The sequence below is a fragment of the Elephas maximus genome, chromosome 6, assembly GCF_024166365.1.
Source record: "Elephas maximus indicus isolate mEleMax1 chromosome 6, mEleMax1 primary haplotype, whole genome shotgun sequence".
Taxonomy (NCBI): domain Eukaryota; kingdom Metazoa; phylum Chordata; class Mammalia; order Proboscidea; family Elephantidae; genus Elephas; species Elephas maximus.
In genome coordinates, this window is record NC_064824.1 from 123,816,740 (window position 1) to 123,835,798 (window position 19,059).

Below are 19,059 nucleotides of genomic sequence, written 5' to 3' on the forward strand. Positions count from 1 at the left end.
ATTTAATAAATATTAAAGGAATGTCACTAGAACATCATGCTTGGTAAAACTGAAGGTCTGCAAAAAAGAGGAAGATCCTCCACGAGATGGACTGACACAGTGCCTACAACAGTGAGCTCAAACACAGCAACAATTGTGAGGATGGCTCAGGACCAGGTAGTGTTTCATTCTGCGGTAGACAAGGTTGCTATCAGTTGGAAGTGACTCGAGGACACCTAACAACAACAGAAAATACAACAGAACACAGTACTTAAAAGTCTACTCCACAACTTAGGCAGGAATAGCTGATGAACGTGCTAAATATAGCAACAATTTTAAACCTGCTTCTTCTCCCAAACATCATTTCTCTTCCAAGCCTTTAAAACTGGAAGCTACTCAATTTCCTATGTCCCACATATCCCAAGGTTCGTTTCTTTCTGGCTCTCTATCTCTAAATCCTCTTCCTTATTCCCAATAATCTCTTCCTCTTTGGGGATTATTCTATTCATATTCAAGTAATTCTCCCAAATCATACTCATTCAGAACCTGCAGGGATGGCTCACTGCCTCCCTTTTCTTTCTGACTCCTGTTACCACGTTAAGCAGCTCCAAAACTCACTGTAATGGGATGACACCCTAGGTTCTCAGTTTCTTCCAACAATTTTCTTCAGTCAGAAAAAAAGGACAAGACAAGGTGGCAGAACTAAAGTACCAATGAAACACTGAAAACGGCACTCACGCTAAACCTTTAACTGCATCTTTTCTACTGCAGTCAGTCTCTTTTTGAAACTCAAAAACCCCCAATGGCTCCCATCATCAACAGACTAAAACCCAAATCCTCTACAGTGTTTTTCAAAACCCAGTCCAACTCACTTAACCATTCTCAGTTCTCATGAACGCATTTGAAGCCCTTTCTGTTTCTATCACCACTGATCTATTTGATTACGCTCACATGTACCTGACTTTTTTACTCATGCCACTGACTCTACTGAGGCTATCTTTTGCCCTTGTTCATATGATAAATCTTTAATAATCCTTTAAGGTTTATACAAAAGTGAACTTCTCTTTCCACCGTGCCCTGAATTTCTCAGGAAGAATAATTCCACTTCAAATCTGATTATCTCACTAAAAGTGTGAGCTGCTTGCTGGAAGGAACCATGACGTATGTATGTATGTATTCGGTGCCTGAAAGACAGGAGAGACTCAATAACTGTGGGCCTCAGAACTGAATCTTTCTGTAAGTGTTTCTAGGGATATTCTTTTTAATTCACTGTGTTTGTTACATTTATAATCTATTTTACCAATAAAGGCCTTTTGAAAAAATATCTCTGCATTCATTCACATTTGCCTAGTAACAGGGTATCACAGATTGAATTGTGTCCCCCAAAATACATGTCAACTTGGTTAGGCCATGATTCTCAGTATTGTGTGCTGTCCTCCATTTTGTGATTGTAATTTTATGTTAAAGAGGATTAGGGTAGGAATGGAACACCCTTACCGAGGTCACATTCCTGATTCAATGTAAAGGGATTTCCCCTGGGGTGTGGTCTGCACCACCTTTTCTCTCTCAAGAGATAGTAAGGAAAGGGAAGTGAGCAGAGACAGGGGACCTCGTATCACCAAGAAAGCAGTGCTGGGAGCAGAGCGCATCCTTTGGACCTAGGGTCCCTGTGCGGAGAATTTCCTATTCCAGGGGAAGATTGATGAGAAGGCTGACAAAGAAAGTCTTCCCCTGGAGCTGTCAACCTGAATTTGTACTTTTAGCCTACTTTACTCTGAAGAAATAAATTTCTCTTTGTTAAAGCCATCCATTTGTGGTATATCTGAAGAAATAAATTTCTCTTTGTTAAAGCCATCCATTTGTGGTATATCTGTTGTAGCAGCACTAGCTGACTAAGACCAGCCGGGGGGAGATCACTTAAAAAAAAACAAGCTTATTATAAAAGTTAAAAGTTAAGTCTGTTTAAGTAACTGGCCTACAAAATATTAGAGTTACCACTTGCTTAAAATCCCTAACCGGCTTCCTAACATACCTATAATAACTAAGTCCAAAGCCCTTCACCATGGCTTCAAGGCATGACATCATCTGACTTCTGTCTTTCCAGTCTTACCTCGTCCCACTCTTTCCCTCTGCCAACTCTTACTGCCCCATTCATGACAGCCACCCCCCTCTCCAAACTATGGGCTGCTGCCTTTTCTGATAGTTTTACTGGAACACAGCCATGTCCATTCATTTATGTATTGTCTATTTCTGTTTTTGTGCTACAACGGCAGGAGCAGTATGACTCAAAAAGCTGAGAATAGTGACTACCTGGTCAGTTTTCGTCCTTTACAGAATAAATGTTGTATAAACATTCCCTTTTCTTGGAATGCTCTTGAAACCACTCTTCCTGAGAGTGCCTTCTCACTCTTCAAGTCCCATATAAACATCACCACTTCCTCAAAAATCCCTCTTGATCTAAGTAGTTGCCCTGAATATTCTTCTCTATCACTGTAACCCTGTTTCCATTACATTTTATATCTAAGCATTTGTCTACTTGTCTATTATTTGTTCCACTAGTGCAGGGATCAGATGTATTTACCAATATATTTCTTGCCCCTAATTCAGAGCCTGGCAAATCATAAATGCTCTTGAGTGTTGAAATTCTGTGGTAAGAAGTCTTATAAGAATACCTTTGAGGGTTTTACAAAATGATTTATAATTTAAATAACCTTTGAAAATGATTTTATTTAGAAGCTTTTAAGTTATTTTATTTAGAAAAAGATATTAATGAAAAAATAATCCCTGAAATGTTTTCATGTTTACTAAAATTAGACAAGATTTTTCTTATGAGGTGGCACAATGGTCACATCACACCCTAGGTTTTGCTTTGTGGTCTTGAGAAATTTGCCAACTTCCTTTGGTGCCTAATTTCCTCAAAGGACAGAAATACTACCAGAAGTACTTTAAGTCACATACAGAACAGCACTTATCTTCTCCATGCCTGCTTCAACTCTGTGAATTTATTTCTAAAGACAATAAACAGTGCAATGGATTGAATTTTGTCCCCGCAAAATATGTGTCAACTTGGTTAGGCCATGTGTGCTTGTCCTCCATTTTGTGATTTTCCTGTGTGTTATAAATCATAATCTCTGCCTGTGATTAAAGAGGATTAGGGTGGGATATAACACCCTTGCTCAGGCCACATCCCTGATCCAATGAACAGGGAGTTTCCCCAGGGTGTGGCCTGCACCACCTTTTATCTTGCAAGAGATAAAAGAAAAGGGAAACAAGCACAGAGTCAAGGGGACTTCATACCACCAAGAAGGCAGCACCACCCTGAGCAGAGCCCATCCTTTGGTCCTGAGGTTCCTGTGCTGAGATGCTCCCAGAACAAGGGAAGACTGATCCATCACAAGGACCTTCCTCCAGAGCTGACAGAAAGAGAAAGCCTTCCCCTGAAGCTGACACCCTGAATTTGGATTTGTAGACTACTCGACTGTGAGAGAATAAGTCTCTCTGTTAAAGCAATCCACTTGTGGTATTTCTGTTATAGCCGCACTAGATGGCTAAGACAAACACCTATTTTAATCCAAAGATTTGTCCTCTTTGGAGCTTTCCTTCATCTGTTCTCTGGTAGTTTGCACCTCTCTACTTTACCAAAATTGTTTGTGAAAATGGTCACTATTCTCACCCTGAAGCCAGGATATCAACAAACTGTATAACAAACCATCCCTGATTCCATGTAAAAACTGTAGTTCCCTGAATTCTTTAACGTACACACAACTGGCCTACTCATCGAGTGAAAAGATGGGTCCTGGCTATCTATGCCACAGCACTAAAAGGTTCACTTCACTCGAAAAGTACTATACTTTTTTTAAAAAACAATCACTGTTAGGCAGTTCAACTAACTGACAAAAGTACACTGAACAAAAAAAATACAAACAAAAAACTGATGAATAATACCCAAAAAAAAAAAACCTGTCGCCATCGAGTCAATTCCAACTCATAGCGACCCAGTAAGACTGAGCAGAACTGCCCCAGAGATTTTCCAAGGAGTGCCTGGTGGATTCAAACTGCCGTAGCACTTAACAGCTGTAGCACTTAACAGCTGTAGCACTTAACCACTATGCCACCAGGGTTTCCAACTGATGAACAGACCAAGTAGTAATGCTTTTGAAACCCAAAAAGGGGTATGTTCTGTGAGACTAATGATTTACAGTCAAAAGGTAATGAAGAGACAGGCAATATCAATTTTCATGCAAACTACACTTTTGTGCCTCGTATCTATAACATCTCCAAATCCTATCTGGTAGAACAAATTGAGACTTCTTACTTAGATCAGGGGACAAATGTTTCAAGCTACCGTACGATGGCACTCTTTTGGCAGTGTTCTCTTCATAACAGCAGTACTGTATTTATATACATATATATCTATATATATTTTTTTTTCCATAAAATAAGATCAAATGCAGTAAGGTAGGTGGAAAACACAAAAATGAAAACATGGATACCAGCAAGTCTCAAAAACTTAATTCAACTAAAATAACTATATCAATCATCAGACAAGCTAAAATTGGTACATTTTAGCCTAGTAAGAAATTGACTAAGCTAGTCAACTGAGTGTTTATGAAAGAAAAAAAAAAAATTAAAGAACATTTTCAGACACTAGCAACATATTGATGACTATGTGTAAGAGAAGTGAAATTAGGAATTTAGCATATATATTTAATTTTTTTAGCACAATTAACTTAAATACACATTTTCCTAAATATTCTAACAGGGACAGCTTATATTTTGAAATGACAGTTAAACTCTAAATATGAGACCACTTTAAGCAACTTAAAATATGCTGAAGCTCTTAGGCGTCTCAAGGAGTTACTGTTCACATGACTTCAGTTTTTACCAGACCATGTTATAGAGCCCCAAAATCAGTCACTTAAGCGTTGACCTCATTCTGATCTCCCCTTCTCTCCTCACCTTTTAGATGAGCCAATTCTCAACTTTTCTGTATCCATGCCCAAGTTGCAAAGCATTGTTAAAAAAAAAAAATCACACATTCAGACCATCTCCTACTAAGCTATTTTTTTACTCATCAATTCTTCGGTATAGTCCCCATAAGGGCTACTCCAAGTCTTTCTCATCTCTCAGAAGATGGATGGTTTAATTACTAGATTTGGAATTGTTTTACACCTAAAGAACATAGGAGATAGTATTTCTAGTTCCTTCGTTTTACACGTAAGTAAATCAAGACTTAGATTTTAAACGACTACTAGCTTTGGAAACCCTGATGGTGTAGTGGTTAAGTGCTATTATGGCTGTTAATCAAAAAGTCAGCACTTTGAATCCACCAGGCACTCCTTGGAAACTCTATGGGGCAGTGCTACTCTGTCCTTCCTATAGGGTTGCTATGAGTCGAAATCAACTCAAGAGCTACAGGTTTTTTTTGTTTTTTTTTTAATTAGCTTTGAGGAGCCCTGATGGTACAGTGGTTAAGCACTCAACTGCTAACCAAAAGGTAAGCAGTTCAAATCTACCAGCCACTCCACAAAAGAAAGATGTGGCAGTCCACTTCCATAAAGATTTACAGCCTTGAAAACTCTATGGGGAAGTTCTACTCTATCCTATAGGGTCACTATGAGTCAGAATTAACTCCCTGGCAATTTTTTTTTTTTTTCTTGGTATTAGCTTTACTGACATTCAGCCAATAAACCTGAAGCCCTTCAACCGCTCTCAATTTCAGCATATTTATTATATCTTGATTGATTCATTCTGCACCTGGAGCACATCTACAGAGGTTAAGAGCTCAGCCTGAAGCCACACTGTGGATTTAGTTCCAGCTAGGTCACTTACTAGCTACATGCATCTAGACAAATCACTAATTCTCTATGCCTTAGTTTCATTTGTAAAATAGAACAACAGTAGATTCTGGCTTATTGGGCTGTGAACATTAACTAAGTTCATATACGTAAAAAACACTAAAACCGGGTCTACACCAAAACCAAACCTGCTGTCACAGAGTCAATTCTGACTCCAAGTGACTCTATGACAGAGAAGAACTGCCCCACAGGGTCTTCATGAAGTGGCTGGTGGGTTCAAACTGCTAACCTTTTGGTTAGCACCCGAGTTCTAGCACATAATAAATGCTAAAATAAGAGTCAGCTATGATCATTATCATCATTCTCTATAGAACCTCTGACAAATGAGGACATGCCCTTCACCACTACTCTCAATCTCATACTCTTTTTGATTCCCTGGGACTCAGCTGCTCCAATCTTCTTCCCTTCAGCAGGTTTTAACAGAACTCTTCTACTGTACAGTACTTTTCCTCTTTCTTTAGTTGCCAAACTTCTTCAATTAGTCTTCTTCATTCCCCTCACCTACTTATCACAGCTTGCTCCTGAGGATTCAGCTCTTGGCTCTGAGCTGTTTGTTCTCTGAACTCCAGCACTTACTCTTCAATACATGATACTCAAATAGCAAATCTCTACTCTATTTCTGAGTTCCTGTCCAAGCTCTCAGCCTGTGTTTATCTACAAACATATGACACTTCCACTGTGATATCATTTTCAAATCCCTTCACATGTCAAATGATTTCTAATTTAAAATAAAATTTGTCACCTCCTCTACCCATTCCAAATCAGATTTTCATTACAAATTCACAATATTTCTATTTGTGGCACCATTAATTCTTCCAGTAACCAAATTCTATCTAGCCTTACTTCAGAATTCTGACATCACCCATTCATTGCTAGCTCAACACTTTATCAGATTATTCTAGGTCTTCCCCTGCTTGTAGTAAACACCTTACCAATTCTACATTTTTATCATTCTCACATTTTTCTTCAAATATTGTATCACATTATCATCCACTTAAATACCTCCAAAGAGGAGTGTGCTGTCACATCAGGAGGAGAGCAGCCAGGGTTGCACAGCAAGGTGTGTGTAAGTTTTTGTATGAGAGACCGACCTGAATTGTAAACTTTCACTTAAAACACATTAAAAAAAAAAAAACTCCAAGAGCCCTCCACAGCCCTCCACTGGTAAGTCCAAATTCCTTAGCATAGCATTCAAGTTCTTCTACAATCTCTTCCCAGTCCACCTTTGCAACGCTATAATTCACTAATCCTTAAAATTATTATATACTTCAATCAAACTCTCCCCGCCACCTAAGTGTACCCAGTTCACATCTGTAAAACCACATGACACCTGCCATCTTGGAACACCTTCCCCATTGTTCACTTATATCTTATATTTTTCAAGACTCAGTTCAACTTGATACCTTCCAAAAAAATCTGACAGCCCAGGATAGTTTCTCCACATTCAAATTCCTAAATCATTTATGGCCTATAAAGCTTATTTGCCACTAAATAATATAACCCCTTACACTGTTACCTGAATGTGTTTATCATCTTCCGTATGAACAGGAAAACCAGTGCCAGAAAGGGATACTATCCCACCTATTTCCATCTACTATATTTTCATAGAAAGCTGTGCATAATAGGCACTTAACAAAAATCTACTGACTATATGAAAAAGACAATCACCTCACTTAATGAGTACTAGATATCTGGCTTATGTAATCCCATTTAAGAGAACAGAATTATAGAAGGAACCATAGAGACAGAAAGACACCATTTTGCAACCACCATAGTAATAATGATTTATGCAAGAATCATCAATGGATGCTAAAAACCATCACATAAAAATTTCTTGGGGAACAGGATATTCAAACAGTTTCAAATTATATCTGAACAGGTTACTTATGAATTACAAAGGGAAAAAAGGTACCTTTACAGTGAAGAAATCTGGCGGACACCAAGTGATCAAAGTTAACATCACCAATAATGGGATAAACTGACATCATGTGCCTCCTGATGTGATGCACTGAGGACACAACATCACTTATGCATTATTCCTGCCAAAAATGCATAACCTGAAACTAGTCATGAGGAAACAATCAGACAAACCAAAGCAACTGAGGGACAATCTACAAAACTTGACCTATACCCTTCAAAAATGTCAATGTGTGCTGAAAGACAAAGAAAGGCTACGGTATTGAATATACGATCCTGGATTGGATGCTGGGTTGGAAAAAAAAAAAAACACTATAAATGCTATCGCTGCTATCAAGACAACTGGTGAAATTTGAGTACAGACTGCATTAGACAACAGTATATTATGTTAACCTGCCTAATTTTGATCACTGTTCTTAGGAGAAACATTCTAACGTATCTGAGGGTTAATAAAATCTAAAACTTATTCTCTAACTGTTCAGCAATAATAGTAAGTATCAATAGAAAGATTGGTAAAAATGAGACAAAGGACTGTTGAATCTACGTGAAAGGTACAGCGTTTATTGCAGTATTCTACAACTTTTTTTTCAAAATTAAAAATTAAAAAAAGGAAAACCCTAATACCAAACAAAAACTACAAGAAGTTTGTTTTAATTTGTGGTATTTTACATTTTACCTGACATTCTTAAAGCAAAACATTGTAGTAAAGTTATTTATAAATGAAATTATATTTTCTTTGCTGCAGAAGAATTTGCTCTATAGAAACACTTGCTCTCTTTAGAGCAAATACATCTTTGAAACCAAAGAACCATTTCATAATGGTAACAGCCTACCACAAATTTGTCTTTAAAAAAAATGTCATGTTTACTACAGTAAAACTCAGTTAAAACGAATAAAGTAAATTTCAGTGGGGGAAAAGTCTCAGAATATTTTTTAAACAATGTAGTTCTACTTTTCAATACACAGAGCAAGTAGAGGATGTTAAAATGGGCTGATTGAGAGCATTTTAAGTGAAAAAGTAAGGATCTATAATTAACATGTTATGCATTTTCAAGTTACTGAAAATATTTTCTTTCTTAATTATGATTATAGAGAATATATTTTGTTTCTCATAGATCACAAACTTCTTCCCTCAAGTATCAAAAACCCTGATTTAGCTGTAAGTTTTGAGTAAGGTTTTTATAACAGTTACAAAACTGATTATTTCTTCAGGGTTCCTGGAGCCTTTAAAAAATACTCCCCTAGTCAAAGTTAAATGTGGTATAAAGGATTTTCTACATTCAATATTATCAGCAACAGTTCTTGAAAGTTGGATACCTTATTTATGAGATGTTCCGTAACAACTTCTCTTAATCCAGTGTAGAGCTTTTCTCCATGTTTATGCAAAACCATTGTATATGCATTTCTATAGAGCTCCTCAAAGCTAAGACCACTGTTATTCTTACGCTGGATTTCTTGAATTGCATTTTTCAGAAGGTCCCAAATGCTGTTCACATATTTTTCATCCATGGTCATCTGTAATAGTCAAGAGAGAGAGGAGACAAAAAAACCAATGGTTGAAAATTTTTCTATACTTACAATTTTTTTTACCACACGGTAATGATTATAAATCTGCATGACATATTGGGATGTTAACAACTTGATTTTCAAGTCTGGCATAAACAAGGGAATACATTTAAAAATACTTTCTACGGCTGATAGAGGCAATTTTTTTTCTAAGTCTTCTAGCCTGCCCTCCTTTCTTACCTGAAGGAGAATTTCCCCACTTTAAGTCAAATCTTAACTGCTGATAGTAACACTTGCTATATAGCCAAAAGTCTAAGTAAGACACCTTTTCTCTGAGTTCATTTAGTAGAAGACAAATCCAGACAGATGCTGGGACAGAAAGGATTCTTTCATTAAAAACAAACGTACAAACAAAAAAACTGGGGAGATGAATACTATTTCCCTTAACAAATAAGAGATACAGAGATGACCGGCAATTAAACTTTTTTTTTCCTTTATTTAACCTAGCATTCTCTCAGTTTTTTCCTTTTCCAGTTTAGATTCCACGGTCCATCATTTTAACTATGAGTAGGAATTGCCTCGATGGCAAAAGGGTTTTTTTTTTTTGATTTTGTGTATCTACAAATCACTTGCTTCTCCCTCCCAAATACCTGCCAGGCTGAACCCTAACTATCCACCTATTCCTAATCTGCATCCATGCAGCTGAAAGTAAATGAAGAATAATAAACCCGTATTTGAACAGTCTCAGTTTAAATTTATAATCACTAACTACAAGTGTTATGTTTTACGGTGTTAGTTGTTGTCAAAGAATACTATATATCGTGAGCTGCCAAAAGAAAGAACAAGACAGTCTTAAAAGAAATACATTTTCCTTAGAAGCAAAGATGGCAAGATTTCAGTCACTTACTTTGAACACAACATCAAGAAAAAACAACTGCTAGAAAAGGACATCATATTTGGTAAACTAGGTAGCCAATGCAAATGAGAGAAACCCCCGAGGAGACGGACTAGACATCATGGAGATGATGCCGGACAGGACAGCAAGTTTTGTTTTGTGATACATAAGGTTGTCACGAGTCAGAGCCAACTTGACAGCAACTAACAGCCACAAGTGGACCCTTAGTGCAAGCACACAATCCTACTTTTCTAGTCCACTTACTCTACTTTTCTTAGATGATTTTACACCATACACCATCTCCTTCATCCTCACTTTAAGATATGACTTGCTTCCTGTTCCACTAAGAAAATAGAAAAATGAAAACATATTGTACAAGTACAAAACATATCCACCAACTCATCTGTTTTTATGCCAATATAATCTGCTTTCTATGTTATCTCAGATGAGCTACTTCTTGTGCTTTCTAAGTACATAGTTCTTGTACTCAGAGTATAGCACAGGGACCAGAAAAAAACACAGTCATCATCTAGAAACTTTTTAGAAAAGCAGAATTTCAAGCCCCACCCCACACCTTCAGAATCAGAAACTGTATTTTAACAAGAATCCCAGGTGATACACATACACATAAAGTTTCACAAGTACTACTCCAATTCCATTCAACTCACCTACTCAGGAACCCTTGTGACATAGTAGTTAAGAGTTATGGCTCCTAACCAAAGGTCTGCAGTTTGAATCCTCCGGCTGCTCCTTTAAAACTCTATAGGGCAGCTACTCTGTCCTATAGGGTTGCTTTGAGTTAGAATCAACTCGATGGCAACTGGTCTTTTTTTTTTTTTTTTTTTTGCTTTCAGCTACTCAAGGACCTTGCTTTAGCAATCTTCATTTCCTGAATTAACAAATTTTTCCCTCTACAGTAGTATATTCACTCAGCATTCAAAATTATCAGTTTCCTATCTTAAAATAAAAAAATACAATCTCACATATTCCACTAAACCAAAACCACTGCCATCAAGTTGATTCCAACGCTCAGCAACCTTATTAAAAAAAAAAAAAGAAAGAACAAATCCACTGTTGACGAGTCAATTATGACTCACAGTGACCCTATAGGACAAAGGAGAACTGCACCATAGGGCTTCCAAGGAATGGCTGGTAGATTAGAACTGCTGACCTTTTGGTTAGCAGCCATAGCACTTAACCACTGTGCCACCAGAGCTCCATAGCACTGCCCCATTTCTCTTTCCATTTGTAAAATCATGGAGGTGGGGCAGGACAGAGATTTCTACATTCAATGTCTCCAAGTTCCATCTCTCCCTTATATTTTGAATCCACTTCGATAAGGATTTCATCTTTACCATTTCACTGAAACTACTCAAGAAGGTCAGCAGTGACCGCCATGTTGCTAAATGTAGTGGTCAAAGTCTCAGCTGTCATACTCCTTCACCTATCTAGCAGCATTTCAAAGAGCTGATCACTCCTGCTCCTTTCAATAGATCCCTCACTTGCCTTCCAAACACTAAAATCTCTTTTTTATTCCTATTTCTCTGCTTCCTCCTTGTCAGTCAGCTTTATTGGTTCTGACTCATCACCACCACCTCCAATACTAGGGCTCAGTCAGCTTCTGAATGGAGTTCATCTCATCTAGTCACATGGCTTTAAATAATGTCTAGGGCTTTAAATAGTGACAATCTCAAAATTTATATATCCTACTTGGCCTTTCACCACGCGTCTGTCAGTCTGTCATGCTGTGGTGACTTGCATGTTGCTGTGATACCGGAAGTTTTGCCATCAGTATTTCAAATACCAGCAGGGTCACCCTTGGTGGACATTATCTCAGAGGAACTTCCAAACTAAGACAGACTAGGAAGAAGAATCTGGCAATCTACTTCTAAAAATATCGGCCACTTAAAACCTTATGAATAGCAGTGGAACACTGCCTGGTATAGTGCCAGAAGATAAGTCCCTCAGATTGGAAGGCACTCAAAATGCAACTGGGGAAGGGCTGCCTCCTAAAAGTAGAGTCAACCTTAATGACGTGGATTTGGGACCTTCATTTGCTGAAGCGGCATGACTCAAAATTACAGGAAACAGCTGTAAACATCCATTAATAATTGGAACATGGAATGTATAAAGTATGAATCTAGGAAAATTGAAAATCATCAAAAATGAAATGGAACACAAACATTGATGTCCTAGGCATTAGTGAGCTAAAATGGACCAGTATTGGCCATTTTGAATAAGACAATTATACGGTATACTATGCTGGGAATGACACATGGAAAACGAATTACATTGCGTTTTTAGTCAAAAAACAGAACATTTCAAGATCCATCCTGAAGTACAACAATATCAGTGATAGGATAATATCTATCCACCTACACAGAAGACCAGTTAATATGACTCTTATTTAAATTTACGCACCAACTACTAATGCCAAAGATGAAACAATTGAAGATTTTTACCAGCTTCTGCAGTCTGAAATTGATCAAACACTCAATCAGGATACATAGATAATTACTGGTGATTGGAATGGGAAAGCTGAAACAAAGATCAGAATTTGGAAACTATGACCTTGGTGATAGAAACAATGCCAGAGATCACATGACAGAGTAGAATTTTGCCATACTAACAAATTCTTCATTGCAAATACCTTTTTTCAACAATATAAACAGCAACTATACACGTGGATCTCACCAGATGGAATACATAGGAACCAAATCAACTACATTTATGGCAAGACACAATGGAAAAGTGCAATATCATCAGTAAGACAAAGTCCAGGGAACGACTGTGGAACAGACCACCAAATGCTCATAAGAAAGTTCAAGTAGAAGCTGAAGAAAACTAGAACAAGTGCATGAGTGCCAAAGTACAACCTGGAGTATATCCCTAAATTTAGGGACCATCTCAAGAACAGATCTGATGCACTGAACACTAATGATCGAAGACCAGACAAGCTGTGGCATGAACCAAGGACATCATAAATGAAAGCAAGAGGTCATTAAAAGCACAGTGCCATGGATTGAACTGTTTCCCCCCAAAAATATATGTCAACTTGGTTAGGCCATGATTCCCAGTATTGTGTGGTTGTTCTCCATTTTGTGATTTTCCTATGTGTTATAAATCATAACCTCTGCCTGTGATTAAAGAGGATTAGGGTGGGATATAACACTCTTGCCAAGGTCACATCCCTGATCCAATGTAAAGGGAGTTTCCCTGGGGTAGCCTGCACCACCTTTTATTTCACAAGAGATAAAAATAACTGGAAGTAAGCAGAGAGTGGGGAACCTCATACCACCAAGAAAGTAGCACCAGGAGCAGCGTGTGTCCTTTGGATCCGGGGTTCCTGTGCAGAGAAGCTCCTAGTCCAGGGGAAGACTGATGACAAGGACTGTCCTCCACAGCCGAAAGACAAAGCCTTCCCCTGGAGCTGACGCCCTGAATTTGGACTTCTAGCCTACCAGACTGTGAGAGAATAAATTTCTCTTTGTTAAAGTCATCCACTTGTGGTATTTCTGTTACAGCAGCACTAGATGACTAAGACACGCAGGAAGGAAAGAAAAGACCAAAATGGATGTCAGAAGACACTCTAAAACTTGCTCTTGAACGTTGAATAGCTAAAGTAAAAGGAAGAAATGCTGAAGTAAAAGAGCTGAACAGAAGACTTCAAATGGCAGCTCGAGAAGACAAAGTATTACGATGATGTATGCAAAGAACTGGAGTTAGAAAATCAAAATGGAAGAACACACTGGGCATTTCCCAAGCTGGAAGAACTGAAGGAAAAACCGAAGCCTCAATACTAAAAAAAAAAATACTAAGAAATTGAGCTACAATAATTCTAAAGGATTCCACGGGGAAATACCTAAGGACACAATAAAGCATCAAAAAAGAAAAGGAAGGAATACACAGAATCACTATACCAAAAAGAACTGGTTGACATTCAACCATTTCAGGAGGTAGCATATGATCAAGAAACTATGGTAATGAGGAATTCCAAGCCGAACTGAAGGCACTGGCAGAAATCAAGGCTCCAAGAATTGACAGAATACCAACTGAGATGTTTCAACAAACAGATCCAATGCTGGAAGCTCTCATGCATCTGTGCCAAGAAACTGGGAAGTGAGCTACCTGGCCAACCAACTGGAAGAGATCCCTATTTGTGTCCATTCTAAATAAAGGTGATCCAACCAAAAGCAGAAATTATCAAACAATATCATTAATATCACATGCAAGTAAAATTTTGCTGAAGATCATTCTAAAGCAGCTGCAGCAGTACATTGACAGTGAAATGCCAGAAATTCAGAACAGGACATGGAACCTGGGATATCGTTGCTGGTGTCAGATGGATCCCAGCTGAAAGCAGAAAAAAACAGAAAAATGTACACCTGTGTTTTATTGACTATGCAGAAGCATTCAACTCTGTGGGTCATAACAAATTATGGATAACATTGCAAAGAATGTGAATCCCAGAAAAATTAACAGTGCACAGTGCTCATGAGGAGCCTGTACATATAGATCAAGAGGCAGTCATTAAAAGAGAACAAGGGGACACTGTGTGGTTTGAAGTCAGGAAAGGTGAGCGTCAGGGTTGTATCCTTTCACCATACTTATTCAACCTGTATGGTGAGCAAATAATCAGAGAAGCTGAACTATATGAAGAACGGGACATCAGGATCGGAGAATGACTCATTAACAACCTTCCGTACAGAGATAATACAATCTTGCTTGCTCAAAGTGAAGAGGACTTGACACACTTACCCATGAAGATCAAAGACCACAGCCTTCAGTATGGTTTAAACCTCAACATAAAGAAAACAAAAATCCTCACAACTGGATCAATAAGCAACAACACGATGAATGGAGAAAAGACTGAAGTTGTCAAGGATTTCATTTTACTTGGATCCACAATCAACACCCACGGAAGCAGCAGTCAAGAAATCGAAAGACATGCTGCATTGGCAAATCTGCTGCAAAAGAACTCTTTAAAGTACTGAAAAGCAAAGATGCCACGTTGAAAACTAAGCCGCACCTGACTCAAGCCATATTTTCAACTGCTTCATATGCATCTGAAAGCTGGACAAAGAATAAGGAAGACCAAAGAAGTATTGACGCCTTTGAATTATGGTGTTGACGAAGAATACTGAATTTACCATGGGTTGCCAAAAGAACGAACAAATCTGTCTTAGAAGAAACATAGCCAGAATGCTCCTCAGAAGCAAGGATGGTTGAGACTGCGTCTCAGATAATTTCGACATGCTATTCGGAGTGATCAATCCTTGAAAAGGACATCACGCTTGGTAAAGTAGAGGGTCAGCAAAAAAGAAAAGACCCTGAACGTGATAGACTGACGCAGTGGCTGCAACAATGGATTCGAGCATAACAACAATTGTGAGGATGGCGCAGGACCTTGCAGTGTTTTGTTCTGTTGTACACAGGGTTGTTATGAGTCGGAATTGACTCCACAGCACCTAGCAACAAGGAAGACCAGTTAATACTACTATTATTCAAATTTATGAAACAATCACAATGCCAAAAATGAGCAAATTAAAGATTTTTACCAACTTCTGCAGTCTGAAATTGATGAAATATGCAACCAAGATGCACTGATAATTACTGGTGACTAGAGGGTGAAAGTCAGAAACAAACCAAGGAGTACCAGTAGTTGGAAAATATGGCTTTGGTGACAGGAATGACGCCAGAGATAAAATGATGGAATTTTGCAAGACCAACCACTTCTTCATTGCAAATATCCTTTTTTCAAAAACATAAATGGTGACTATAAACATGGACCTTGCAGGATGGAATACACAGGAATCAAACTGACTACATCTGTGGAAAGAGTCAATGAAAAAGCTCAATATCATCACTCAGAATAATATCAGGGGCCAACTGTGGAAACAGACCACCAACTGCTCACATGCAAGTTCAACGGAAGCTGAAGAAAATTAAAACAAAGCCCACAAGAGCCAAAATACAACCTTGAGTATATCCCACCTGAATTTAGAGACCGTATCAAGACTAGGTTTGACACACTGAAAACTAGCAATGGAAGACCAGACGAGTGGTGGGAAGACATCAAGGATATCACACATGAAGTATCACGGATTGAATTGTGTCCCCTAAAAATATGACAACTTGGTTAGGCCATAATTCCGAGTATTTTCTGACTGTCTTCCATTTTGTGATCTTCCAATGTGTTATAAATCATGATCTCTGCCTGTGGTTAAAGAGGATTAGGGTGGGATATAACACCCTCGCTAAGGTCAAATCCCTGATCCAGTAGAGTTTCCCTGGGGTGTGGCCTGCACTGCCTTCTATCTTACAAGAGATAAAAAGAAAGGGTAGCAAGCAGAGAGTGGGGGACCTCCTACCACTAAGAAAACAGCACCAGGAAACAGAGTGTGTCCTTTGGATCTGGGGGTCCTGCACAGAGAACCTCCTAGTCCAGGGGAAGACGGATGACAAGGACCTTCCTCCAGAGCTGACAGACAAAGCCTTTCCCTGAAGCTGATGCCCCGAATTTGGACTTCTGGCCTGCTAGACTGTAAGAGAATGAAGTTCTTGTGGTTTTTCTGTCATAGCAGCCCTAGATGACTAAGACATGAAGAAAGCACGAGGTCATTAAAAAGACAGGAAAGAAAAAAAAAAAATCAAAATGGATGTCCTAAGAGACGCTGAATCTTGCTCTTAAACATAGAGTAGCTAAAGGGAAAGAAGAACCGATGAAGTGAAAGAGCTGAACAGAAGATTTCAAAGGGCAACTTGAGAAGACAAAGTATTTTAAAGAAATGTGCAAAGACCTGGAGTTAGAAAACCAAAAGGGAAGAACACTCTCAGTATTTATCAAGCTGAAAGAACCGAAGAAAAAATTCAAGGCTTGAGCTGCGATACTGAAGGATTCCATGGGCAAAATACCAAAGCACCAAAACCAGATGGAAGGAATACAGAGTCACTGTACCAAAAAGAATTGGTCAACGTTCAATCATTTCAGGAGAAAGTATATGACTGAGAACCAATGGTACTGAAGGAAAACGTCCAAGCTACACTGAAGGCACTGGTGAAAAAGCTGGCAACTGATGGAATACCAATGGAGATGTTTCAACAAACAGATGCAGCCCTGGACGTGCTCACTTGTCTATGCCAAGAAAAACTGGAAGACAGCTACCTGGCCAACTGAGTGGAAAAAATCCCTATTGGTGCCCATTCCAAAGAAAGGTGATCCAACGGAATGCAGAAATTATCCAACGATATCATGAAGACCACACACAAGTAAAATTTTCCTGAAGATCATTCTAAAGCAGCTGCAGCAGTACATCAACAGGGAACTGCTAGAAATTCAAGCCAGATTCAGAAGAGGACATGGAACAAGGGATATCATTGCTGATGTCAGATGGATCTTGGCTGAAGGCAGAAAATACCAGAAAGATGTTTACCTGTGTTTTATTGACTATGTTAAGGCACTGGACTGTGTGGATCGTAATAAGTTATGGATAATGATGCAAAGAGTGGGAATTCCAGAACACTTAATTGTTCTCTTGAGGAACCTGTACATCAAGAGCGAGTCATTTGAACAGAACAAGTGGATACCGCATGGTTTAAAATCAAGAAAGGTGTTCTTCAGGGTTGCATCCTTTCACCACACTCATTCAATCTGTATGCTGGACTATACGAAGAACGCAGCAAAAGGATTGGTGGAAGGCTCATTAGCAACCTGTGATATGCAGATGACACAACTTTGCTGAAATCAAAGAGGACTTAAAGCACTTACTGATGAAGATCAAAAGACTACAGCCTTCAGGATGGGTTACATTTCAACACAGAGAAAACAAAAAACCTCACAACTGGACCAGTAAGCAACATCATGATAAATGGGCAAAAGACTGACATTGTCAAGGGTATCATTTTACTTGGATCCGCAATCAACACTCCTGCAAACAGTAGTCAGGAAATTAAAGGACATATTGTATTGGGCAAATCTGCTGCAAAAGACCTCTTTAAAGTGTTAAAAAGCAAAGATGTCACTTTGAGGAGTAAGGCGCACCTGACCCAAGCCATCATATTTTCTATCACCTCATATGCATGCAAAAGCTGGACAATGAATACGGAAGATCAAAGAACTGATGCACTTGAATTACAGTGCTGGCAAAGAATACTGAACATGCCATGGGCTACCAGAAGAAAGCACAAGTCTGTCTTGGAAAAAATGGCCAGAGTGCTGCTTGGAAGTGAGGATGGCCAGACTTTGTATCATGTACTCTGGACATGTTATCAGGCGGGACCAGTCCCCGGAGAAAGACATCATGCTTGGTGAAACAGAGGGTCATCAAAAAAGAGGAAGGCCCTCAATAAGATGGACTGACACAGTGGCTGCAACAATGGGCTCATGCACAACGATGGTTGTGAGGATGGTGCAAGACTGAGCAGTGTTCAAGGTCGCTATGGTCGCTAAGAGTAGGAACCGACTCCAGGGCACCTAACAACAACAACTTGGCCTTATTCCCAGAATACCAGTCATATATCCACCTACCTACTCAATGTGTCTACCTGAATGCCTACTAGGCACCTCAAACTTACCAAGTCTAAAATAGAAGTACAAATCTCCCCATCTCTCAAAAATCTGCTTCCCCTGCAGTCTTTTCCAAGTGATTAAATCTCAACTCCATGGTTCCACTTGCTGAGGCCAAAACCTTAAAATCCTTAAGTACTGTCTCATCTTACTTTTTAACCCAAGAGAAAGTCCTGTCATCTCTATTTTCAATATATACCTAGACTGTAACTCTCCTTGCCACTTCCACTGCTACTACCCTGGTCCAAACCATCATTATCTGTCACTCAGATATTTTAACATCTTCCTAACTGGTCTCTGCTTCTGCTCTTGCCCCATCCTCACAGAGCAGCCAGAGT

General features: G+C 38.8%; 1 protein-coding gene across 2 annotated transcripts in view; it reads right to left on the bottom strand.

Annotated features, from left to right (window-relative positions):
- The window catches only part of CUL3 (cullin 3), a 117,287-nt gene that overhangs the window by 75,740 nt on the left and 22,488 nt on the right, over positions 1-19,059 (bottom strand). For both annotated transcript variants that reach the window (XM_049888322.1, XM_049888321.1), the window contains exon 2: positions 9,072-9,269. In XM_049888322.1, the coding sequence (XP_049744279.1) occupies positions 9,072-9,269 (198 nt within the window). The remainder of the gene's footprint in view (positions 1-9,071; positions 9,270-19,059) is intronic.